We start from the raw sequence: 24,415 nt of genomic DNA on the forward strand, positions 1-24,415 counted from the left end.
GTAATTTATGGACCCGATTAGGGTCTGCTCCGAAGACACAAGAAAAGACTTCAGATAAACCTGAAAACTCTGTGGCATCTCCAGAGGAGGAGGATTCAGAGCTCCAAAGGGTTTGGGGTGCTCTTATTAAGGAAAAAGAACAGTCTCGACAAAAGAAGAGTCGATTGGATAATTTACCCTCTCTACAAATTGAAATCAGCCGGGAAAGCAGTTCTGGATCAGATACTGAATCATGATTTTACACTTTGATCCTCAAGATTGTGACTCTGCACAGTGGCAAGATTTCCTTTGTTCAAAAGCTGAACACTGGCAAAGACTCTGCAGTGAAGGTTCCAGAAACGTCTCTGTTCCTTTTATACAAAAATAGATGCATATGCCACTAGAAACCTAAAGCAATCATGTTTGTCTGGAGTCTGTGGTTGGCCCTGTGTTACGTAGGGCGTTGTCATATATCTTTATTACAGCAAACCTGTAGTTAATTCTAGCCAAACACTTTTCCCCGAGCTCAGAATATAAAAGAAGAGGCAGAAATACTCTGTATTTTTAAGAAGACCTTTTTGTTCTTAATATTTTTAACATGGAATCTTTTAACAAAATATTTTACACAATTCATCCAAAGAACAGGGCATTTCATAGCCAACACCATTGCCTTGCCCTTCTGGCTCTTACCAGCACCTTTCCTCTTAAAGTAATAACAATAATGCTTCCTGGGTAGGCAGCCAGCGAGGATAAAGCATAAAGGGAATGTCATGTTCCCTTCCTTCAAAATACTGAATGTAAACCTAAGTTAAATGTTGCAGTACGGTGAAGTTTCGTATAGAATCCATACAGCATCACTGCTCTCAAAGAATTCTACTCATTTGTTTTGGTCATACTGTGTTCTGCTCTTGTAGGGATTGCAGTGCTCAAGACTGCAAAGATGGGTGTTGGAGAGAATCATGCAATTTCCCAAGGGTGCTTTGGTTTTGGTTACATACTGAGAAATCATATTTCTCTCATTTCAGCTGTATTGTTTTGAAGAAATCTAACAGTTTAAAAACTTACATTTTTATATTTGTGAGAATTCTCCTGTTGGCCATGGTGAAAGCTATAGTGATGTTTTCCTACGTGCTGTTTAACTATACATATATATATATAACTGAAAGAGAAAAGGAAAACTATAGGATCACTGTCCCATGTCAATATTTTTGAATGTTCTTATTATATAGTACATGTGAGTGTGCACATGGTTGACTTGTTACATTCAGCTTTTTTATCTGCATACCCTCTCTAGATAGGTAAAATGTTTGATCAGAGTGCAGCTGCAATTTTTTTCTTCTGTTGCCCATGGCATACATTTTGATTGCCAATTCTGAATAAGGAATGATGATAGCACATCGGATTCAGCTGAATGGAACAGGTGGCAAAAACAGTGCTACATTATGACAGTCTGAAAGTGTTTGCATTCTCTTTGTGACTGTTCAGCCAGGAGAAGAGGGTGCTCGGGGGGGATCTTTTCAATGTATATAAACACCCGAAGGGAGGATGCAAAGAAGATGGAGCCAGGGTCTTTTCAGTTGTGCACAGTGCTAGGATAAGAGGCAGCGAGCACAAACTGGAACACGAGAGGTTTCCTCTGGACATCAGGAAGCACTTCTGTGCTGTTCGGGTGACAGAGCACTGGAAGTTGCCCAGAGAGGTTGTGGAGTCTCCTTCTTGAAGATTTTCAGAAGCTGATGGGACGTGGTCCTGGGCAATGTGCTCTGGGTGGCCCTGCTGGAGCAGGGGCTTGGACCAGATGACCTCCAGAGGTCCTTTCCAGCATCAGAGATTCTGTGATTCTGTCCATATATCGTAGGTTCTATCAGTCCAAAATGTCTGTGAATATTTCTTCCCCATTCTGCTTTTTAGCAAACAATTTTTTCTCTCCCTGTGCCCCCCACTTTTTTTTTAAATGAGTTGGAGTAGGTTTGAAATTTCACTAAAGCAAGGGATCTGCAGTTAACTTTTCTTCTTGGCTTTTTTTATGGGTAAGAAAGCAGCATGTAAAATGAGAGACTTGAAGTGTTATCTAGTGACTGACTGGGCTTCATGTCTTTGTTTCCTTGTTTTGTGTCACCCTTGATTTTATATTTAATTATTGAATATATAAATATGGTTCATAAAAGTACTATGGAGAGTAAATGACTGCAATGTCTGATCACTGTAATAATTCATTTTAATGTGTGCTTTCATTAATATCCCTTCCAGAGCTTTAAAATAGAATCCTACCTTACCCGTTTCTCAAGATCCTGATAACATTCATTTAACCAGTCTCTTTTTGCCAGTAAACCATTGTGTTGTGTTACTGCTTTGAATCCATTACGGCCTTTCCTTTTTCTGAAAGGAGAAGGTAGATACCGATCGTGCTTCTGGTCTATGAAGATCGTCTTCCGCGTTGCTGTGAATCCTTGCATGTTTTTAAGCTCAGTAACTGGCTGTGGTCTGCTGTTAATGTTGCTGATAACCACTGTGTTTCTATGTAAAAATTCACATCTTGAGCCTGGTGAAGGATGGACTAACTGGTACAAAAGGTGGAATGGGAATGAATAGAAAGTCTCTTGAGCTGATATGAAAGATTCGAACTAATGGACACATGAAGGCAAGGAAAGTGGTGTAGGCAATGGCTTGCACTCTTGGAAGAGGAGCCATTAATACTGGTTCTGTCTTCCATGTAGCCGTAAGTACGCCTTAGAAATGCCTCTATGTTACTAGGGTCTATTGTGTTTATGGTTTGGGGAGAGGGTTGTGTGTGTTAATGAGAACACAGGAGTTTAGCTGCAAGAAAAATAGAGTTTACCATTGAAGCAAACTACAGAGAGGATTTTTTTTTTTCTTTTGGTAACTGAGTGTTTGCCTGGTTTTGGTTTTTGATGATGTACAGAGAAGCCTTGAAAAGGCGTTTGCTGGTGTCAGGAATGCTACCTTTGGTCTTCCTTAGTTACCTGAACATGAATTTCTGTGTTTTGATAATTAAAAATGAGCACTGAATCTTTAGTGAATGTTTTTTCCTTAACATAGTTAACAAATCTGTTTGTCCTAGAGAGAGATTGCATAGAGAATTTTGTTGTAAGTCCCCTTCCTTATCTTTGTGGTCAGGGAACCACAAAGATTCCACCTTTGAGTAATTTGCTGTAGAAATAAATGTGCTGATGCTGAGAAGTGCAACCTATGTATTTTACTAGAATCTACCGCTTTTAAAAACTGCAAAAAATTAGAAGTTGGGCTTTTTTTTGCAGGCAAATCTGCACCATGGAAGAGAAATATGTGTTTCTGAATTTGACGTGACTAGTTATAGGACCACACTAATGCTTCTCATAGAAAGCTTTTCCTGCCATCAAAAACAGGAATTTTGGTGCAGGGTTCACGTGAACATATCGCACAAAGGGGCCCAGCCTCTGTGCCTGCAGCTCTCCTCCTGGGCTGCCTCAACATGCTAGGCTTTTTCTGTGAAGAAGAATAAGTGAGCTAAGAGGGGAAAAACTAACTTATTTTCGGTTCAAGGTGGTGTTATAATGTGAGAACACAGCGAACACCTGTTTTATTCCCAATAATCACACTGGCAAACCCCCTTTTACTGGAACGTAAGTACCAAAAAGCCACTAGTGCAGCTTTTCTGAACATAAGGGCTGCATCCCCCTGTCTCCCTGTGCGCAAGAAGAGGGGTCAGAGGCTGCTTTTGCCCCCCGCTGCCTGTTTCAGGGCCGCCCCCTTCCATGAGGGCCGTCCCCCGCAGAGCGCACTGCAGAAAATGGCCGCCCCCGGCCCCCCCCGCCCCGCGGCAGCAGTGGCCCAGCCTTCACCCCCCCCTCATCAGAGTGGTGCGTCCCGAGCCCTTATAAGCGGCGGCCGCGGCTCTTCGCGCCCTTTCGCCCAGCGCGGCTGACGGCGTCGTGCGTCCCGTGAGGGGCCGTTGGGCGCCGCCATTTTACTCCCCCCCTCCGGCAGTGGTGGTAGCGGCCGTGCCTCGTGATCCCCAGGGCTGGTTCGGACCATAGGAGGCAGCGGCGGGGGGGGAGAAGGGGCCTCGCTCCTCTCGTCTCCACAGGCCGCGCATGGAGGCGGGCACCGGGCGGACACCGCGCCCCGCCGGGACGGCTTCGGGGCCTGCTCCGCGGTACGTGACGGGGCTTCGGACGAGCGGCCTCGGAGGGGGCGGCCGGGGCGGCGGAGGCCTTCTGGGGACTTTTACCCTTTTTAGCAAACGGCTTATCAGTTTTTCCTTTTTTTTTTTTTTTAAATCTTTTTCCTTGTGTGCTTTGGTGTGCCGAACCCTTGCCATGGAGCAAGCGTTACAGCCTTCTAGTCGATGTTCTGTGGAATTTCATGTGAAAAACTTACCTTTGTGGCAAAAATGCTCTGGCAACCAGCCCAAGGGAAATGTCTTGAGTAAAAAATTGTTTGGGGGGGGGGTCGTTGGCTACTGAAAGCTATTTGAGAAACATTTGGGTGGTTTTTAATTATTTTTAGTTACGATAAATGTGGTTCGATGATTTTTTGGAATTACTACTGAAGTGCACTGTATTAATGCTTGTTTTGTTTTTATTCCCCCAGCAGAAAGATGTCTTGAAGCAAAGAGTAAGTTAAAGTTTATTTTCTTCTAAGCTGCACCAAGTTGGTCAGAAAGTTCCGGGCTTTTCCTTATATTACTAACGATGCAAAGTAGTTAAATACAGGACTGTTAATTGAAAATAATCTCTAATAATTACAGCTTAAAGTTAGTTAAGGAAATAAAGCTGCTCAGAACTATTTTATGTCCCATTGAACTAACAGTTAACACTTTTTATCGACGAAAGGAAAAATGTACAAGGAGTTAAACAATTACTTCAAGTAGTGGCATGCAAAAGTTGTTGGCTGTTGATGATGATACCCTTGAATAGGAAGTGCCGTCAGATGCGAGAACTGACGATAACCTTCTTATTTGTCTGAAATACAGCTACACGTGTGCGCAGTTTGATTTCTCTGGAAATTTGTCTGCTAGGACTAATCAGGTAATGTTTATTTGCTCTGCAGATGCCTGGTATTTCCAGATAAGCATGATGTGATTAGGACTGGGAGCAGGTAGCTCGGTGGAGCTGGCCCTAATGTGAAGGTAAGTGATGAATTTCACTGGACCCTGTAGAGCTTTATACCATCTAGAATCTAAGTTGAGAATAAATGGGTTTTATAGGTTGCCAAAAACATGAGAAGCAAATTTTGTAGGTTCATTCTCCATAGCTTGAATCAATCTACTTTCCCTCCTTTCTTCCTCAAAATACAAAGCCCTATGATACTTATTTCTAGCAATCCTTATATTTAAGTATAGCTTCTGGGTCTCTGCTGCCACGTATGCTAATGTCTATCAATTGATGTTACAGCCCTTCACAAGTCCTGGGAAAGGAAGTGAGACTGCAAGAGCAGGAGATTCTTTGGGGTGAGTTTAACCTGTATGCTCTTAATTCCTTGTGATGCTTTTTGGCTACAGTCTCAGAAAAGTGACATAATTGAAAACATTGTCATTGGCCATATTTCTGTGTATTCTTATCTCTAAAAGTACAATTAATGAAATTCTAGGACAAAAAAAAATGCTTTATTGAGCTAAAATACTGAGGGTAAATGGTATGAGCAGCTGTCTTCTGTACTACAGTTTTGCTGACAGCACTAGAGTAGACAAAGGAATAAAGGTATTCTGTTAGAAATGTATCAATTTATTTGTGGATATCATATGATGAAATAAACCAAAATATGCTGGAATTACCGGCAGATTGAGTGGTGGTGAACAAAGGTTTTTCTGATGATATCTCTTATGGTAAGAAATAGATTAATAATTAGTGTTGTTTGGTTAACTTATCCATGCTGTTGTATTACAGGTGTTCATGCTGAAAGCATGTTTGTCTGAGGAAGAAGGAATCCAAGGAAACGTGCATGTGAGCTCGGGGACTAGTCTGTGTAAACATTGCATATTTTTCTGTCCATAGACTTAAGAAAAGACAACAGTAATACTGTTACGATTACACACATTAAAATTCTCATAAAACCATCTTGGGTCTATTTTTATTACTTGACTGCGTACAGAAATGACTTTCCATTACACGACATGTTTTTGATAAACATACTGCACACTTGTGTGATTAGCTATAATATGATAAAGCAGCAGATGTATACACTGCAGTGTAATTACTGCAAATAATGTAAACAGCTTTTAGTTGCGTAAGCGTTCTATTTGGTGTTTGGTAATTTACTTGCTTTAAACAGTTTAAACAAATGATACTAATACTGCTACTGTAATTACTGTGGAGATGAGGCCTTAATACCTCTACAGCAAGAAAAGCAAATGGTACAATTAGGGCAAACACAACTGTTTCTGTAGCTTGTTCCAAATTTGGTGCTTATGCCTTATTTTTGCCTTTTTTTTTTTGAAAGCCTAATACGGACAAAGAAAGTCTGTTTCTGTAGTAGCAGCATCCTAGCTGTGGTCCAATTGTGAAAAGTAATTTCCAGGTGCAGAGAAACGGAAAAGAGATCCTCTGCAACTTGTTTGGTATCTTGGGTGTAACCGGTAAGAGTAAAAAAGGCTGCTTCTGTGATAAGTGCCTACTCTAGGACAGATGTACAATGAAGGTAGGTTAATGGAAGGCGTCAAGTTTGGGGAGAAATCTGGGAATTCAAAATGGAGATGATAGAATGAGAAACACTGCATCCGAGGCTGAAACTTCCACTGAGGTTTATTATGGAAGTATAACTGGCAGGCTTGAACACTGCAGTGCTCTTTATATTTGTGGGGGAGGTATGGAATCTGTCTCACCATATGTAAAATGATTGAGCATGTGCACTGAGGCAGCCTATCAGTGCGTATGTTGCTGATCATTTTGCCCACTTGGTGTCACCAAGTGAAAAACGTTCGTGTAGTCTTTAAAGTGTGCTTTCTGAAAAAGGTAAAGATCACTAATTAATTAATTGTGACCACACGCTCACGCTGTGCCAACAACAACGTAAGTAATGTTAACTGTACAGCTCCAAGTAGAATATATCTTGATATTGCTTCTGAAAGCAATTAAACTGTTGTTCCATATGAAGTTTTGTCAGAGGGTATGTGGCCAGGAAGCAGCCCTCAAAGGCAGCTGACAAAACACCATTAAGTCAAAAATGGTGGCACTTGCGATGAGTAGTATTTTTATTGTAGTAATTTAGGTGAACAGTTCTTGATTATCATAAAACAAAAAGCAGGGTACGGATGTACCCAGGTATTTGTAGTCCATAAAACCACTGTCGGAGGGTTTGCTTCCTTTCAGGATGGATGGTGGGACAAGGGAAAAAGCAGCAGTGACAGGGGAGTGTCAATATTATTCCATTCCTGGGTGACCGGTGAGGGACTTCAGGGACCGCCCCAGCTGTGACTGCATTCTCCGTGTAGCTTAGGTAAAGAAAGAAGGTGCTGTGGCTTGTTGCAGCCGATGTGGCGTCACAGGTCAGTGTCACAGGTGAGCTGTGCTGTCTGATGGCTGTGCAAAAGCCACGTAAGGTCTTGTTAAGCCACAGGTTTGGGGTTTGAAAGGACCACGTCACTGTATTCTGCCCATGGAACTGGATGAACTGGAACTGGAATGTATGTCATACACTTGGCATGTCCCAACCTCCTGTTTTCCTGAAGTTCATAGGAAGGGTGCATTTGGTAGAGGCCAGCCTCTTGGGATGCTGTAGTTACTAGAACACCATTTTTATCGGCGGGGAGCAAGGTTTATCTTTGCCTTAGCTGAATTTTGCACTTCTGCTTGTTATTCCTTAACCAGATGTTAACTGATTGAGCAAGAAGTTAGGAATGACCTCGAAACAGTTCTGTGCAGTTCACCTGTGCTCTTTGAAATAGCCAGTCAAGTGTGAAAGTTGAAAGAAAGTAACTTTTGATAGTCATAAATTAACATAGCTCTGTTACACAAGGCTCTAGAATGCTATCCAATTCATATCAGTGGAACAAGTACGTAAATCTTTGCTTAGGGAATTAATTGTATGAAATGGTATTTCAGAGGCTTCTGTCATTGTAAAGTCGGAGTTAAATGTTTTAATCATGCCAGAAGAGGTTAAGTATTTTTCAGAGAAACATCTAAAAGTAATAGAGTGCCTGATACTGTAATACCGTGTAGGTAAATTAATCTGGATTCTTCCTAAGGGCATTATTGTGATAGAGTTTAATGTAAACATTCAATCTGGGTAATGAAGTATGCAAAAGTTGTTTGGATCTAATTAGTTTCTTCTTACCTGAATGCGTACTTGAATAATATGAAGAACAGTTTGCTATAATGTTTATTTAAATGAAAATTTTAAATAGTTGCATTCTGTTCACTCTTAAAGAAACAAAATTATTTTCACTTAATTTTAAAAACCTGTGCATGAGAACTTGTTGACAGGTGATTTTTTTTATTTTATTTTTTTTTAGCTGACATGGTATGTATTGGAATTAATGTTTTTAAAGGTTTCATAAGGAGCTCAAGGAATCTGACTGTTTTAAATGGGTTTCTGTATACCATTAGTGATAATGGAGGGTACTGTGGTCACACACCCCCTGTTAACAGAAACTTCTCGGCACTTTTTTGCTCAGCAGTTCAATGTGCTGTTTAATTTGCTTAAGATAGGCTTGCTGCAACCTATTTTTGTAATTGCTCTTGCTAGTATGTATCAGAATTATCTCATTAAAATGGGAAAGAGTTGATTGGGGAATACTTTAGTAAACAGGAAACAGCTTATCTAGGTTTATTGAGGTTACAAGTTGGTGGTATCTATTATGGTTAATTATTCAAGAGTTTCCTTTTGGTATTTGTTTATTGTTTTCATCAAAAACAAAGTTCCTCAGCAGGGATCCTCTTAACAAGCTGTCTTTTTGCAAAGATGAATGAATGCGAAAGTGTTGTTCTTATTAGAATATGGTGCCTTTTGACCAAAACAGGTGTCCTGAACATAACAAATTACTATGATCTTAAATGGAAACATTAAATAATCTTAGTATTTGTCTTAACAGTGCATGGAGGGGAGGGGAAATAAGATTGTTCTGTTTTTATTACATTTAGAAGACATCAACTTTCCAGTGTTATGAAATAAGTGACAAATTAAATCCTGATTTTAAAACACAATTATTTTGGATTTTCTAAAGATTTAAGAGAACAGTTGGCAGGAGTCCCTGGCACTTAAACAGCCGACAACCACAGATAATTCTAAAATAGATGATAGTATTAAAGCAGCAAGAAAATAAATCTTATGCCGTGAAACAAAGAATGGCAGAGTGCCAGTTCTTAGCAATAATCGAGATGCCGATGTCATGTAGTAATTCATTTGTGCGAAAACATAATGATTACGTATGGTGCTATTATCCACAAACTACAAGCTGTAACTGCTGACCTGATGGAGAGTAGCTGCTCTGGGTAATAGACTTCTTGTTCCCATTCACATCTTCCCTGCTGTACTCAGATGGAGCTGAGGGCGCCAACAGCAGAGATCACTTTGTGATGTGAATACTCGCCTAATTGTAAGCAGAATCAAATCCTCAGGCTCCTTTATGTGCAGGACACTAAACAAGACAAGGTGGTGCTGACCTGTAATCTATTCGGGGAATTTGTCGTCTGACTATGCTAAAAGGCACAAACAGGCAGCTCACAAGTCCATTGGAGGCAGAATATAAAATAAATAATAAAAATAGGCTGAGGTGTTACAGTGCTGAAGATGGGAGAATGAATCAAAAGAAGTATTAAATGTGCACAGTGCAAATGGTTTGCATATGCCAGTGAAGGTGCATTGGTTTCATCCCTTGTTCCTTCCAATGTTGCATAAAAAAAGATGTGGGACAGGAAAGCAAGCATCGGGGGCAGAGAAAAATGTTGGGAGGTGGCTGCCTTTCCAGCACACTTGTGGTTTGCAAGCTTCATGTTTCGTATAAATGCTAATTATCGTTATTTCCTGATTAGTTATTGTAAAGCAATCATATCTACATAAGCATTAAAATGAATGCTCTTGCGAAACCATGAATTACTATAATTAATATATCCCAGCTATTAACTAAAGCCAATCTAAAAATGTGCTCTTTCTTGGCTTGGTAGCTGCTATTCCAGTTGAGTCAATTTCTAGCTGGCTGTATCAACTTAATTAGAAGGGAGGAAGGGATGTACTGCATATTTCAGAATGAAGACTGTCCTAAACTGTAAAACTTCACTCCTTATTTCTTGAAGGTAGATGGAAGAGCAGTTAATTTTTCAACTCCTCTCTCCCTCGTCGTTTCAAATTAGTGGAGGAGAAAGCAAGGCGCCGTCAGAGGAATTGCAGTTTTCTGGCAGGGAATGACTAAGATGATATTAGTGTCATGCAAGGAAAATTTAGAGGTTTGTTTTCTTCCAACTGCTGCATTAGCAAATGCTTTGTTACAGTTTTTCAGATGCTAGAGTCAGACTCTGAGCTACTCCAAATACCCATGGGACGTTTGACCTTCTAACCCAGGCCTTGAGCTCGGCAGTGTTTGTAACACCTGATTGACTTTGTGTAGCCAAAGCTTTGTCACATTTTGTGTGTTCCTATAAAGAAGGACAAGGTCAACACGTTATTTAGTTGTCTGGTAGAACAAACCAGACAGATCTTATTTTGTCAGTTGGTGTAATTTAGTGTCTCACTTTTAAACTTAACATCAATTTTGGTCCAAATACAATGAACTCATCCTAACCCTGCTCAAGATTTAAAGAAGGGAACAGGTGGAATTTCATTTAGTGCATGCAAAAAATAATATATTTAGAAAAATATAAGCATTTGTGCTCCTGGGCTCTAATTCAGGAAGAAAGAGAACATCTGCCCTGTTTCACCACCCGATGTTTGAGACCACAAGATGGTGCAGCCATCACCTTCAGAGCATTTACTGTAGAGAAAGAAAGATTTTTGAGACCTTGGAAGGTGCTTGTTTGGGGAAGCATGGTGTTTCTGCTATTTCCTTCTTCTAATAAGATTTGCAACTTTCATTACCACACAGAGAATCCCCCGTACGGTGAAAATGTCACTCTAATTGGCTGTTAATGATGTTCTGTAGTGTAGGACCAGCAAAGGCTGAGCCTTTGTTTTCTTTGATGGGAGTGACACAGTGCATGATTAAACGGTGTGATGAGCTGATGGAATGACAGTTTATTTTTCTCTAGGAGAAATAAAAACAAAGCACGAAGAACGGCCTCCCCTTCATTATCTTTCTCTCAAGTGCATTCAGCTTCAGGACTTGCTGAAGCCTGCATTTCATGCAGCAAAGCTCAGGTGCCTCTCTTTTGGTGAGTGTTGAGCTTCAGCTCAGCTGAAGACAATAAACACCTTTTGCAGACCAGCACCTGCATGTGGAGCTGGAAACCCTGAGCAAAATACAAATGAGTAAATCGTTAATATTAAGGAGATGGAATTTGAAATCCCTGCTGTTTTAATCAATTTGAAGTGCCAAAAGTTTTATCTCCAGTAATTTGGAGATAAAGAGCTCTCCTGTACATGCTTTTCTTATTAGACACTTGTTCGTTTTTGCAATTCAGTAGTTAGTTTTTCATAATTAGGGGTTTTATTTGTAATGGTTTGTGATAAAAGGATTGCATAGCACAGCTGCAACTTGAACTTGCTAAATGAATGAAATAATGATCCATGTTCCCAATACTGTCTATGGCTTTTTGTTGGGCTTTTTTTTCTTGATCATCTTATTTTCTAGATTTTTTTTTTTTAATTACTTCCTTGCTTGCACTTTTCCAGGTCCCTTAGGAGGATAATTTATTCAGGTTTGGTTGTCTTTCTTTTTCTTGTATTCTGTACTTTTGACATCTGCTTTTGATGATTTGTGTTAGCTGGGTGTTGTTTCTGAAGGATGGAATTAGGTTTGATGCTAGCACATTGAGACAAACTTCCTAGCCAAGAGGCAAAGTCTAAGCTTACCACCCAGATAGTGAATTTTCCTGAAGAGCTTAAACTTTATTAATAAATATCTGGATCAAAATACCAGTGGTACAGAACACTTCCTATAGTAATTAGGTTATCGGAGTGCTTATCTGCTAGCAAATGCAATGCTATTGCTCAAGCAATCTGCTGTCCAGCAGCCATTTAACACAGCCCACAGTGACAGCAGATGAAACCTTCGAAATGCTTTACATCTCTTGTGCCTCCATCAGATAACCCTGAAATGGTCTGCCAGCGTTCCTGGGAAGCTGGATTATAACCCCAGCACAGATGAAGAAAGCGGAGATCAGAGACTTACGGGGTGAGTGAGAAAAGGGAGGGGCAACTTGGTTGGTTTTTAGATAAATGCTTTTACTTAAGTAATGTCAAACCAGCTATTTATTACTTTCAACTGTAGCAGTAAATAAATAAAATCTTTTCCTGAGTGCTCCTCAGGCCGTGAAATGCATAGGGTACCTGCTGTGAAAATGATGAGAATTGTTTCAAAGCAGGGTATGAACCTGGAGCTTTGAAACACCACAGTGATATCAGAAAATAATGGAAAGCCACTGTACCAAGGTACACTTTGAATTTGATTTAATACATATCCCGTCACCTCGCTAAGCCAGCCTATGTGCTTCTGCAGGAGCATCTGTACAGGGGGAGGGGGAGGCTCCCTCTTGCAGGAGGCAACAGAGCCTTTGTGTCAGTGCCAAGCTGTTTGGTAATGCAAAATGGGAGACCACATCAAGGAGAGAGAATTTCAAAGCTACTGCTTTTATGCTTCAAAAAGGGTTTTGGAGATGACAGCAGCAGTGACTGTGTCACTTGGCAGCGTGTCAGCAGCTCAGAGGCTAAAGATGAGGAGAAAGCAGGGTTTTGAGGCAGACAGCAGGACCAAAGGAAGAGCAGTGACACCACAGTTGGGTGAAGAACTGATGCAACGCCTGGAGCTGGTTACACAAATAAAGGGTCAGCCCTGGTCTGATGTGTGCCCCTGCTCTGGGTGCCTGTTGGCCAAGTTCAGCCCATTTCTGAGGTTGGTTTCTCTGGTAGGAAAGCTCATTAGCTTGTGTCTTTGGAGAGAGTTTCTGCAAGGAAGGTGGAGAAGGCAGTTCTGCCTCCAGGGAAACTCCTCTCACCGAGAAAGCAGCAGGTCAAAGCACTGGGTTTGCAGATGGGATGCTGCAGGAGACGTGTGAAGCGCCTGGAGATGGCGGATGTTAGAGGAAACATAAAAGCAAGATTAAAAAAAGAAAGCAGAAAGTGGCAGTAAAGTAACACTGCACTTGGGGAAACATCTTCCCTCTGGAGACAACAACCAGGAGCACAGATACGGGGTGTGAGGATTTGGTGTCGATTAAGAGAGGATATTTGTGCAGAACTGTAAATACAAAACAAGATTTATACTCTCAGACAGATGCAGTGGAGATATTTCCACCAAAGCCCTTAGGTTCATGTTTTGCAGGTCTTATTTCCTGATCTGAGGGATTAAAACTGCACCTAATCAGTCTGGCAATTTCCCTAATCCCCCCTACAGCCTCTGATGATCTGATCACATGCTAAAAAGCAAAGTCTTCAGGTAACTGCAAGAAGGGGTGGCACAATCTGAGTTGAACAGTATTAAAGCTTGAAAAACCCTCCCTAAAAAGCCTGAGGCTGTTCACAAACTGGCACAGGGCTGGGCTGGACATTTGGTGACCCTTGGTGATTGCACAGCTGCTGCCTGTTGGCGCTCCAGGTGCAGCACCACCTGCAGCTCTCCTCGTTTTAAGCCTCCCCCTCATTTTAAACATCTGTCTCCCACTTAGTGCTCCCCAGAACACTCAGCTCAGGCACAAGGCAGGGTTTTTTCTTTTTCTTTCTTAACAGAATCCAGTATTTTATAAGTGAAGAACACTACGTTTATTATCTGATTTCTCCTGCTGCTTGCAGGGTGGAAGCTGCAGGGATCTAACAGCAAAGCGGGCAGTGCTGGGTGGTTTGGGGATGCAGGTGAGGACAGAAAGCTGCACTTCTAGTCGGTGATGAGGAAGGAAGTCTCTGAAGCAGCAGACTTGCAGGCAGCAGTCACACTTGCCAGAGGAAGAAGAGCTGGTGCCTAAGAGGAAATTACAGCAGGTAGGAAAATTGATGATACCCGGAGAAACTGGTGTCTAATCCCACCCTGCAGGTTTTCCTAGAGGTTAGGGAGGGAGGAGGAAACGCTGCTGGGCAGATGCTGATCCTGGTGCACGGAGGGATTTTGGGAGGAGCTGCTGGCACCAGAGCCTGCCTGAGCTCTGCACAGAGCCGCAGCGCGAGGAGCCTTGTGTGAGGTGCAGCTCTGATTTTGGAAGGAGTTTTGGTGGGCTTAGGAGGGAGAGGGGAAAGAAATTGGTGAGTTGGAAGTACACGGATTAAAATAAGGACAAGGTAATGGAGACTTGAATGCAAATACACAAGTGGTGCAGCAAGGGAAAGGTTTTGTTGCACCTATGTGGCATTGATTCAGAAATGCCCTTCGGAAGTGCTGGGACCTTATTTCTTATAAGGTATTGTTGATTACTTGACTCTTGCATATAGTTACCACCAGAGAATGCCTTTTTAATCCCTGTCATGCAAGCTGTGTTGAAGCTGTGTGGCACTAACTTTTAAATCAGGGTGGTGTGGCAGGCAGAGTGCCGATACCTCTGTGTTCAGCAGCCAGATGGGTGATGATGTTGGCGTGCACACCTCAGCTGCTAAGAGCCGCCTGTGAGATGCGCTTTATATGAAAATGACCACTTAAATTAAAGCTGTTATTCCACTGGGCATATGTACTGCCTAGTGCAGAGGTGTAGGGAAAATAACTCTTGCCTTCTACCGCCTCCTAATTAGTCCTGCAGCTTAAAGAAGCAGTATCCGCTCAGGTTAATGAGCTAGAACGAGGACAGTTCCAGCAGCGAGACATGCAGAGGGCTGAGATGGGAAGCAGGTTTTTCTCCCAGGCTGCCCACAGCAGTTGCTTGGTGCCGCTCTGGGGACTTGGTTCCTGTCGCATGTCGCAGGCAGCGACCCGTGCCACCACCCAGCGCGTCTGAAAAATAGAAAGCGTTGGAGTAGCGAGCGGTGGAAAGATTTAACGGAGCTTGCTGTGACTCTCTGAACTTGCAGCATTTCTGTGTAGCACAGGGTTTCTCTCTAATTTACCAATTGCTTGATTTTCTTCACTTAACCTGTCCCAAACGCCGTGGTGGCTCTAAGCCCTTTTGCCCCCCAACAAGCGCAGGTCCTGTGGCTGCTCTGAGAGCTCCCAGGGCTCTGTGCCGACCGTGTTGTTTCTGATCTGATTTTTCTTCTCCCTCGTTTCTCACCTCCCTCTTGTCTCACCTGTTGACCGTGTGCCCTCCCAGTTCATTGCATTTTAGCAGCGTTGGAAGCGGGGTTGCTCTCTGTGGATGTTGAGCAGGACAAACCATCTATCTCTGGCCCGTGGTGATCTGAGCATTGTGGTGCTTTACATTATCCTACTGCTTTTATTCCTAGCTGAACAGTGGACTGATTTTACAGTAATTTTTGCAAGTTGTTGGGGGAAATGCCTATCACCTGGTTGGCTTAAGCATGCTTGCAAAGCCGTTCCTCCTCAGCTGCTTTGAAAGGGGCTTTGTTCTTTTGAAAATCTCACCATTTTCATGTGCCTGATAATCTTTTCCTTTCCTTCTCTTGCAAAGACCCTGAAGGTAGCTGTAGCTGGCAGGTTTGCTTGGCAAATGGAAGCAGACAAAGGGCACGAATATGAAGTAGGCTAAGTTTTTTGTTTTAGCCTGCAGCTCTGCAAAAAGCTGTTTGCATGTGGTGGAGGGGAGCTGTGAGCTTGCAGGCAAGTGCAGCTTCCCCCAGAGCTGCTGGAAAATGACTTAGCCTTTGCATTCATAATTGAACAGGCAGGTGTGTACAGAGGAGATGAAAGAAACAAATTAATGGTGAAGCTCTCCTATTGGAAAGGCATGTGTGAAGGTAGCTCTGAAGCAGATGCCTCCTATTTTGTGTGTTTGGAGATGCAGCCACCTCTGAGGTTTTATGCCTGCACTGCTACGTGCGGGATTCAACAGGAGTTTGTTTGGTAGGAGCTGGGTTAGAGTGTACCAGAGCATGGCGTGCACTGTGCTCGAAGATAGACTCTGCTGCCAGCTTACATTTCATTTATATCAGGAGCTGAAATTGCAGGTCTTGCCTGGAGATATAGCAGGACAAGAGGCAGTTGCAAAACAGGAAGAGGTAGGCTCATTCCCATGGCAATGTACCTAGATTTAGTTATAGCCAACGTCCCTTCCCTTTTCTTGTAGTATTGCATATAACCAGTCTGAGTCCCTGTGTATCTGTTCCAGGTATTTATACCTGGAGGACAGACGTGCCTGTAGTAAGATATTCCAAGGTCTAATTCTAGCTGTGATTTCCACTAACAACTCACTGAGGGATGTAGTGTGCAAGAGGGCTCCTAAAGAGCCGTGCTGACAGCTGGTTCCCCAGCCAAATCCGCCAGATGCAGCTTAGCAACCCCTTCCTGAGGGCTGAAACAGGCTGCACGGGTTTACTTTCTCCTCAGAACTAATAAAAAGGCAAAGAAGAATAAACGGTGGCACACAAGCCACAAAATCAATAAGCTATTAGGAGGCAGAAAACCCGGGAAATGGATTTAGAAATCTGCGCAAATAATTAAGGGTGGTGTTGAACAAATCACATCTTTTTTGACTATATTAAACCAGGTTTTCAATTTTATGTAAAGCCATAAGCTCACCCAAAGGTAAAACAACTGTCTTCTCTGCATATTTACAGGAGAGAAGATAGAAAACGTAGGCCCCATTGAGCCTAGAAACAAAGCACCTCCAATTCCCTGTGGAACAGTAATTGAGTCATGGGCTTAAGCGCTTTTCATGCAAGCTGTCAGCACTGTGTTCCCAAACATGGGTCCAGCTTGGGATCCCAGGCCCCTCCAGTCCTTACAGTTAGCAGTCTTCATGCAGTTTGTCCTGGTAAATTCTGCACTAGTGATTTGTTAACAGTAATGCCCCAGCCACGTGGATTAAATATTTTCTTTCCCCACCAGCTCAGTGATTATGGCTGCTCAAAGAAATACGCTAAGCAATTTAGTGGTAGTATTCCCAACAAGCACCCAGCTCAATACAAAACACACATTTTGGTTGTTCGGCTTATTTTTTGGCTATTCTTTCATGATGTTTAGGAAAAGTGGTCTTTGAAGGCATTATATAGAAAGAAGTCACTTAGGAGTCACTTTTGTTGGTCGTTAGTTTTGAGTGCGTGGTGAAAGATGCTGAGCTGTCCCTGGGTTTTGTCCTCTAGTCAGAGCAGTGTTTGGGTCGTGGATTAAATTGACTCCCATATTCTTAGTCCTTTGCCTTTATACAGCTCTAAACCATCTGCAAATACTATTAGCTGTTTTTCCACTTTTAACTGTTCAAAAAACAAATATTAAGTCACAGGAGGCATTTATGTCCTGTAGTCACTGGTTTGGAAGGAGCAGACAGACGAGAAGGGGTATCTCGGGGTAAAAGATCCTGAAATCCTCCTTTCCACTATGTATGTTCAAAGTACAGCTCTAAGCTTCGTGCTAGGTGGTTAATGCAATATTTATTTGGTTAAAAAAAAAATGTCTACAGTCCTTGCACAAAACAGACGCCCCCACCCTGAAATAAAATTTTACCTTAAACAGGTTCTGCCTTTTTTTTCCTTTTCTTTGCAGTCAACAAACCTCCAGCTGATACTAAACATGATTTTCACTGTATTTATTTTAACTAAAAAAAAAAATATTAAGGAAAATCTAGTTGAAGATCTATTCTGTTTCTTCTCAAGGCAAGCTGAAACAAAATACAAACAAAACCCAGGGAAAGCAAAACCCGTGCGTTGTCTTTCCTTCCCTCCGACCTGCAGCAGAGCTGCTCAGGAGCCTGGCACGTGGCTGTGCCGCTCTGGGACTTGGCAAGCTCCAGCCCAAACTGATTTCCACGCGATTTGAGGCTTTCTTTGGAACTGCAGCAGCATTGCTGGAGGCTGCTTCGCTCCGTGCTCCAGCCTTATTAGGTATGCCAGCAGCATGCACAGCGTGGAAAATAAGATAAAGAAAGAGGGCACCGGGGTGTGTGGGTGGGCAGACCTCCAGGTTCGGGGCCCAGCAGCCAGGCTGGGCCCATTATCCGGGACGTGGTTCGTACCCTCCCAGGGGAAATCATGAGAACAGAGGCTGGAGGAAGTTAGGGAGCAGGCACGAGTTGTAGGAGCTCAATAATGAATGTTAATTTGTCCAAAATCAGTTTAAGCGTGTTTGCTTGTCGCTTCCAGAAAAGCCGTGTCCCAGCGGATGCCATTTTGGCACCTATTAAACCCCCCCAAGGAACCTTTGTGCGTTATTGCCTGTCTCGGAGCTGCCTTGCTGCCTCTTCGCCATGGGCTGACGTAGGAGAAGACGAGGAACCCGCCAGGCGCTTCCCTCTGGGGCTTGTTGGCAGCCTGAAATTTGTCTCAAGTCGCCGTGGGGCATCTCCCCAGGGGCAGGCACTACGCTGCGGGAGGAGGCCTTGGATGAGTAACAGAAGCGGTTTATATTTATTGCAAAGCAGAAGCGTTAAATAACTTCCAGCAGAGACAGCTTTACTGGTGCTCGGTAGACACGAAATAAGGAGAAATTCAGCCATGTGTCTGTCTTTTTTCTGGTGGTTCCTGTAAGGGATCAAATGCCTTTTCCTAGGATGTCAGAAGGTGGTTTCAAGGCCTTGGTGCAGGGCAGAAGAGCAACCCCAGCCATGATATTTTTCAGATGCACTTACACTTGCACTGCCAAAGGCTGGTTTTCCACCCAGGCACTGCATTTCACAGGCATGATAGAGCTGTGATTGCAAGCAAAGGCTGCTTGCCCACCCCAGACCCAATAGGGTCCCTTCCACAGGGGTTACAATGCGCTGGGGCAGGGCTTGTTTCTAAGCACCTGCTGCAGGAGAGCCCTGATCCTGGCTGGGACCTTTAGTGTTGTCATAAGCATCAAAACAACACCATACATCAGGGTTTTTTTAGACTGTGGTCAGAGAAAAAGGGAAATCTATCAACAGGAAGGGACGTTTGCTCCCTGAAATGTGGGAGATGATCGATGGGCTGGGAAGGGGAGGGTGGCCTGACCCATCCATCCCTGCTTGCAGGAGCCTGGTCCTCACCACGGCTCAGTGTTTGCCATCTGGCACCTTTTTTATGTTTGTTTGTCCTTCTGGGCCCTGACGTGTTTCAGCGTCAGCCTTTTTGCTCCGGCAAGGAAAGCGATTCCAGGAAGAACCGTGCATGTCTGAACTGCAAGGTCATTTTGGTTCAGAGCTACCTGAACAGCAAGGACTAAAGCCCCTCTGGTTTCTGGCTGTGCTTGCTCGGTGTTTTGTATGTAAACCAGGTAGCCCTTAAGGGATAATAGTTGCTTTTCCAGATGCCACTATAAACGTTTTTGCCTATCAGCTGAGCTCCAGCAGCCTGCGCGCGATCTCTGGGCCTGGCGTTAAACACACCAGCGTGAGCTGCCAATAAATAATGCAACAGATTCCCCTAGCCAGGACTTTTTCTTCTACTAATAAGGAGAAAAAGACGAGGCAGCAGGTAGCGTGGTTCAGCAGCTGACAGCTTTAGCCTAACCTCCTCCTGCTTGTTACGCAGACAGTTTTCTCATCCCACGCGCTGTGGGTGGGATTTGCCTTGGTCTCGCTCATCTCCCTTCTTGTGTCCTGCATCAAAATCCCCCCCAGAGGCATCTTCTCCCTGGGAAAACTGCATCCTGCAAATCCTCCTTTGCTCCTACCCATTTCTTTTCGGTTTACCCAGGTGCAACTGAAGCAATCCTGCAAGAGTGGATTTTCCTTGCAATACCCATGGAATCTGTGTAGGTTTTGTTATGGCCTGGCTCCCGCCACCACAATCACCCCCCAGCTGCTGAGTTAAGCCACAGGTGGAAAAGTCCTGGCTCTGTGCGTGGCCTGGCTGAGGGGTGTGGAAGGAGAAGCCGTGCAGCCTGCTTCCCCAATATGTTTTTATGAACTTCTTATTTTAAGGTGGGCATTTCCCACCCACCTTGATGACAAATGACCTCAGTCAGCTTTCATAATCTACAGCAGTGATTTTCAGTACTCAAATCCTTATTCTAGGGCCAGTTAAGAGCTTCTGTCCAGAGCAAGCAGCCCCCTGTAGCATGGGAAACATTGGTAGTGTGTGGGGCAAGCTCCAGGCTTGTTCTGCTGCTGGTGGCTGGGCAGGGAAGCAATCTCATGGCATGGTCTCAAAAAAACCTCACGCTTCACTGAGCCCACAGGATCAGCATCATGCTGAAGTGCAATAAATGGCTAATTAACCTAACCCACACTGCAAGGAAGAGACAGAGTAGCTAAAGCCCTGTTGGTTTTATGACAATGCTGTCTCTTAGAGCCGTGTTATTTTTCTTTTCCTGTGACAGTCAGTAATGTGGTGCAGGCTTCAGCATGCACGAATATTTCAATAAAAGGCCCTTTCCAGTTATTTCCCTGTCTCAGAGGAGATAAATTTTTCTGGACACAGTGACGCTGGTGCAGCCTGTCCGTGCTGGGAGAGCAGAGCTTGCTCTCATGGTGTAAGGACAGGGGACGCGGGGGCTCTCCGGAGGCTTGTCCTTTGCACAGCAGCCCTGGAGATAAATGCAAACCAGCTCCCGATGAGTTTTGCAGCATGTAGAAGCTCAGCCGGGGGGAAAATACGGCTGGAGCAATGGGCTTGATGCTTTGTGTCAGTGAGGGAGTTCAGTGTACACAGGATAAATAAAAGATGCAGCTCTCTAAATGCAAAGTAGCTCTGGTTTTTGGATTTGCACAGCCAGACTGGGGGGGCCAGGTGGATGCTGAGGCCCCAGGCAGCTGGTTCCTGTGCAAATACTTAGCAGAAACTAAAAGCTGTGCAGCAGGGAGCTTGTGATTTAAATAATTTAAACAGATGGGGGGGACCTGGGCTGTGCACAGGAGGGAGGGGAGCAGTGTGGTGAGCACTGGGGTACCAAGAGAGCTCTTGCTCATTTCTTACATATAAAATAAGGATGGCCATCCGTCTCCATCACCTCCCTTGCCCCCATAATGTACTCTGAACATACTGAATCCAGCCCATGAACAGGACTGTTCGTTTCCTCTTTTGATTCTTTGCTGAGACCTGGAGAAAGCAGAGACACTGTGCTCAGCACCGTGCTCAGCACCGCTCTGCCCTGCGGCCATGGGTGCGCTGGGGCACCGGAGTGCTGGGCAGCCGGCTGTGCAGAGATCTCAGTGCTACCTCTTTATTAAACATTGTCATTTATTTTGATTACGGATAGCTTCTTTATTTCAAACAGAACAGTTCATTCACTGCAAAGATTCTTCATGCCTGTTGGAAAGAGTTAGCATTAAAAAAAAGGCTTGGATACATGCAAATCATACTGAACTTTGCCAAATGTAGTAAAACGAGTAGCAGAGTTTCTTCTAAGTTACCTACTTGCATATGGAGGAGAAACAACAACCAACAGCATGAACCCCCCTGGAAATTGTGTGCAGCTTCCTGTGCAGTGATGTTAAACAAAGAGAACCCAAGGAACGATCAAAAAGTCTGTTTACACCCAGAAAAATCAAAGCCAGAGGGTCACTGCTCCGAGGCAGAAAATGATGCTGCAAGGCTGGTCAGGGGAAGGGCTGTGAACAGATACAGAGGGGCTCCCTCTCAGCAAGGGGAGTCCTGTTTGGTCCTTTGAATGGGAGGGGAAGTATTTCCCACTTTCCTGCCCTCCCCCAGGTTTTAGGATCAAATGAAAATCTGGTTCAGAAGCCAAAGTGCGTTCCCACGCTGATGCTCTGTTGTGATCTGTTTTCCATCCAAAAATAAAATCAATGTCTCTTAAAAACAAAAAACAGAGCAAAACAAAACATTTTACAAACAAAGCACTTCTGGTCCGGGTGGGGTTGAACACAGCCAAGTGACCCAAAAACCTTTCTGAGGCTTTGAGGCTCCGGCTGGCCGCATCCACCCAGTCTTGAATGGCAGTGATATAGGGGAGAAAACCCCAGCGGTTGGGTTTCTTTTTTTCTTTTATAAACCTCCGGGATTGTGGCCTCTTCTGGCAGCAACAGCAACGAGCATGAGCTGAGCCCCAGCTCCGGACTTCACAGCTCACTCCCCGGGACAGACCGAGTGCCCTGGTGCCAGCTCCAGGTACCGCATGGGAAGCCCTGGAGTCATCACAGCAGCAAGGCCGGTGGGAAAGGGGATTTTACAGCCAAATAAACCCCGGGCAGGCAGCGGGGCCAGCCCAGTTCTGGTAAGGCTGGAGAGGGCAGCATCCAGGCACGGGATCTAGCTCCGCGCCAGCACCAGGAAGGCAAAGCCCTCCCGTGGGGCTGGCACGCCGGTAGCAGGAACATCCCCGCTTAGTGTGCGATCAGGCTTTGGGCTCATCTCACCAGGCACGCTATTCAGCAGCAGCTCCTGAAGTCAGAGTGGGAGAGGTCTGAAGTCCTGCTGTGGCATCTGTCTGACCAGCCGGGATCCTGTAAGACCCGGTCACCTTCCTTCTCCGGTTCTGTGCTCTTCTAAGGGCCTTGTCTTACACCACCTTGACGATGCGTTTTTAAGGAGTTAAAAAGCATAGCACTAACGTTTAAAAATACCCGGCCAGCTTTCCTACAACGTAAATATTCACCGCCATCCCGTCCGTGTGTTCGTCAAGAAGAACGACGTCGACGTTCATCGCAGGGGAGGCAGGCGACGCTCTGCGCTCCCAGAGCATCCCAGCCGCCTGCACCCACCCTCTGCCAGGACCCCCGTTGTGGAGGTCTCGGGTTTGCCACCCCTGCCCAACGCGCCCACTGCGGAGCCGAGCATCACGTCTGCGGCGTGGCGGCGCCTTGCTCCGAGCCGGGCAGCGTCCCAGCCTCCACCGTCCTGTCCGTCGGCTGAGAGCCTGTGCTGTCGGTCGTGCCCGCTCCGGTTTTATCGCCCTCGTCGGCTCGCAGGTCCTCCTGGCTCTCGGCCCGGCCATCCTGGCTCTCCAAATCGCTCACCTGCCCCTCGCCGAACTCCAGGATGGTCGGCAAGTTGCCTTGCTTGGGGCATCGTCTCTTGAGGCTGACCAAGAAGGGCTGGGGCAAGGAGAAGATGTCCACATTGTTGCCGAGGTCGATCCAGGTGACGCTGGGGAACTTTTTGGGGTCCTTCAGGGTTTCGGTGAGGTCCCGCAGGATGGCTTTGGTCAGCCGGTTGCCGTTGAGGGAGAGGGTGGTGAGGTGGGGCAGCACGCAGAGCGCCGGCAGCAGCTGCAGCAGCATCTCGTCCGTCAGCTCGGTGAAGCACAGCTCCACCGTGTCGATGTGCTCCGAGCTGTGCTGCAGGTAGGACGCGATGCGCTCCAGGTCCTTCAGCGTCAGCGGGATGCCCGACAAGTCCACCGTGTTGTCCTGCGGCTTGCCCATCAGCACGGCCTTCAGGCTGCAGGGGAGGAAAAGGAGAGGGGTGTAAATGTAGGGGGCATCTCTGCTTGGAGCCTCCCGCAGGGCAGGACTGTGCATTATTTAGGTGAGATGTTCACCTGGGGGTAACAACCCATTCTCTGGAGGCCAGGGGTGTTTTGTGCACCTGGCGGGGATGTTTCAAAGCTGATTATAGGCAGAAGATGGTCAGAAACAAACAAAGCACATTCAAACACCATAATTCAGAAAAAGTGTGTATTTCTTTCCCATGTCCACTGCAAAGCCTATGGAAAAAGCTGATTATCCTGCTGCTTTTGAAGATGTAAGAAGCCAAAAACTGTAATGAAACCCTTGCTTAGATGGACAGGAACTGCAGCTTGTGTCAGTGCTGGTGTAACACGCCTCGCAGTGGTGATTATGCAGCTCATTCAGCAGGAGGACGGGTTTTTGTCCTCTTGGCAGTACAGGTGGGAAACTGAGGCCCCAAAACAGAACGAGTTTAGCCCAAGACAGCAAACGTGGGCTCGCCACCTCCAGGGCTGGGTGATGAGATCCCGCACCGTCAGCATGTTAGAGCTAGGCTGCCTCCTCAGCCTTGCTGCCGGGGAGATGAGCACTGCCGCCAAATCCTCAGATAAATGAGTGAATTCCCATGATGGCCCTACAGAGACTCATTAGCCCAAGCTCGACTGGAGCTTCACATGTCAATTTATCTTCCAAAGCGAATCAAAGAACACATCTACAATCAGGACCTGTCGGCAGAGGATCGCTGCTGAGGGCTTTCTGTTGATGAATTATTCCGAGTGAATTAGGAGGCGGGGAGAGCCCTGTGCATGCTAATTGCTCCTGCCAGCTGGGTGAGTTCCCTTTTCTCATCCGCTGCCGTGGCACAAGCATGAACTTCTCGCTAAAACCTGCAGAAATTTTGCCTTTTGTTATATCCTGAGCTGGGCAATGTTTCTGCCCAGCTCCTGTTGGTTTTTCCTGCTGAAGGTGCAAACCAGCACTGACACTGCTTTTGCAGAGCAAGCTTA

General features: G+C 45.0%; 2 protein-coding genes across 5 annotated transcripts in view; one reads left to right on the forward strand and one right to left on the reverse strand.

The window, feature by feature from the left end:
• Positions 1–6,037, forward strand: part of NCBP3 (nuclear cap binding subunit 3) — a 24,429-nt gene extending 18,392 nt beyond the window's left edge. For 2 of the 3 annotated variants that reach the window (XM_083806555.1, XM_083806557.1), the window contains 5 exons: positions 1–4,135; positions 4,573–4,596; positions 5,032–5,110; positions 5,376–5,431; positions 5,868–6,037. In XM_083806555.1, coding sequence (XP_083662681.1) covers positions 1–236 — 236 coding nt within the window. In that variant the 3' untranslated portion in view covers positions 237–4,135; positions 4,573–4,596; positions 5,032–5,110; positions 5,376–5,431; positions 5,868–6,037. The remainder of the gene's footprint in view (positions 4,136–4,572; positions 4,597–5,031; positions 5,111–5,375; positions 5,432–5,867) is intronic. The other variant, XM_083806556.1, reaches the window with a different exon arrangement.
• LRRC75A (leucine rich repeat containing 75A) overlaps positions 4,090–24,415 on the reverse strand; it is an 86,162-nt gene continuing 65,836 nt past the window's right edge. The window contains exons 4-5 of one of the 2 annotated variants that reach the window (XR_014574296.1): positions 15,094–23,400; positions 4,090–14,980 (exon numbers count right to left, since the gene is read on the reverse strand). Coding sequence is in view for 1 of the 2 variants with exons in the window: in XM_083806574.1 (XP_083662700.1) it covers positions 22,797–23,400 (604 nt within the window). In the remaining variant the exon portion in view is untranslated. Of the gene's footprint in view, positions 23,401–24,415 lie in introns of both variants that reach the window. The other variant, XM_083806574.1, reaches the window with a different exon arrangement.

The sequence above is a fragment of the Anser anser genome, assembly GCF_964211835.1.
Source record: "Anser anser genome assembly, chromosome: 20".
Taxonomy (NCBI): domain Eukaryota; kingdom Metazoa; phylum Chordata; class Aves; order Anseriformes; family Anatidae; genus Anser; species Anser anser.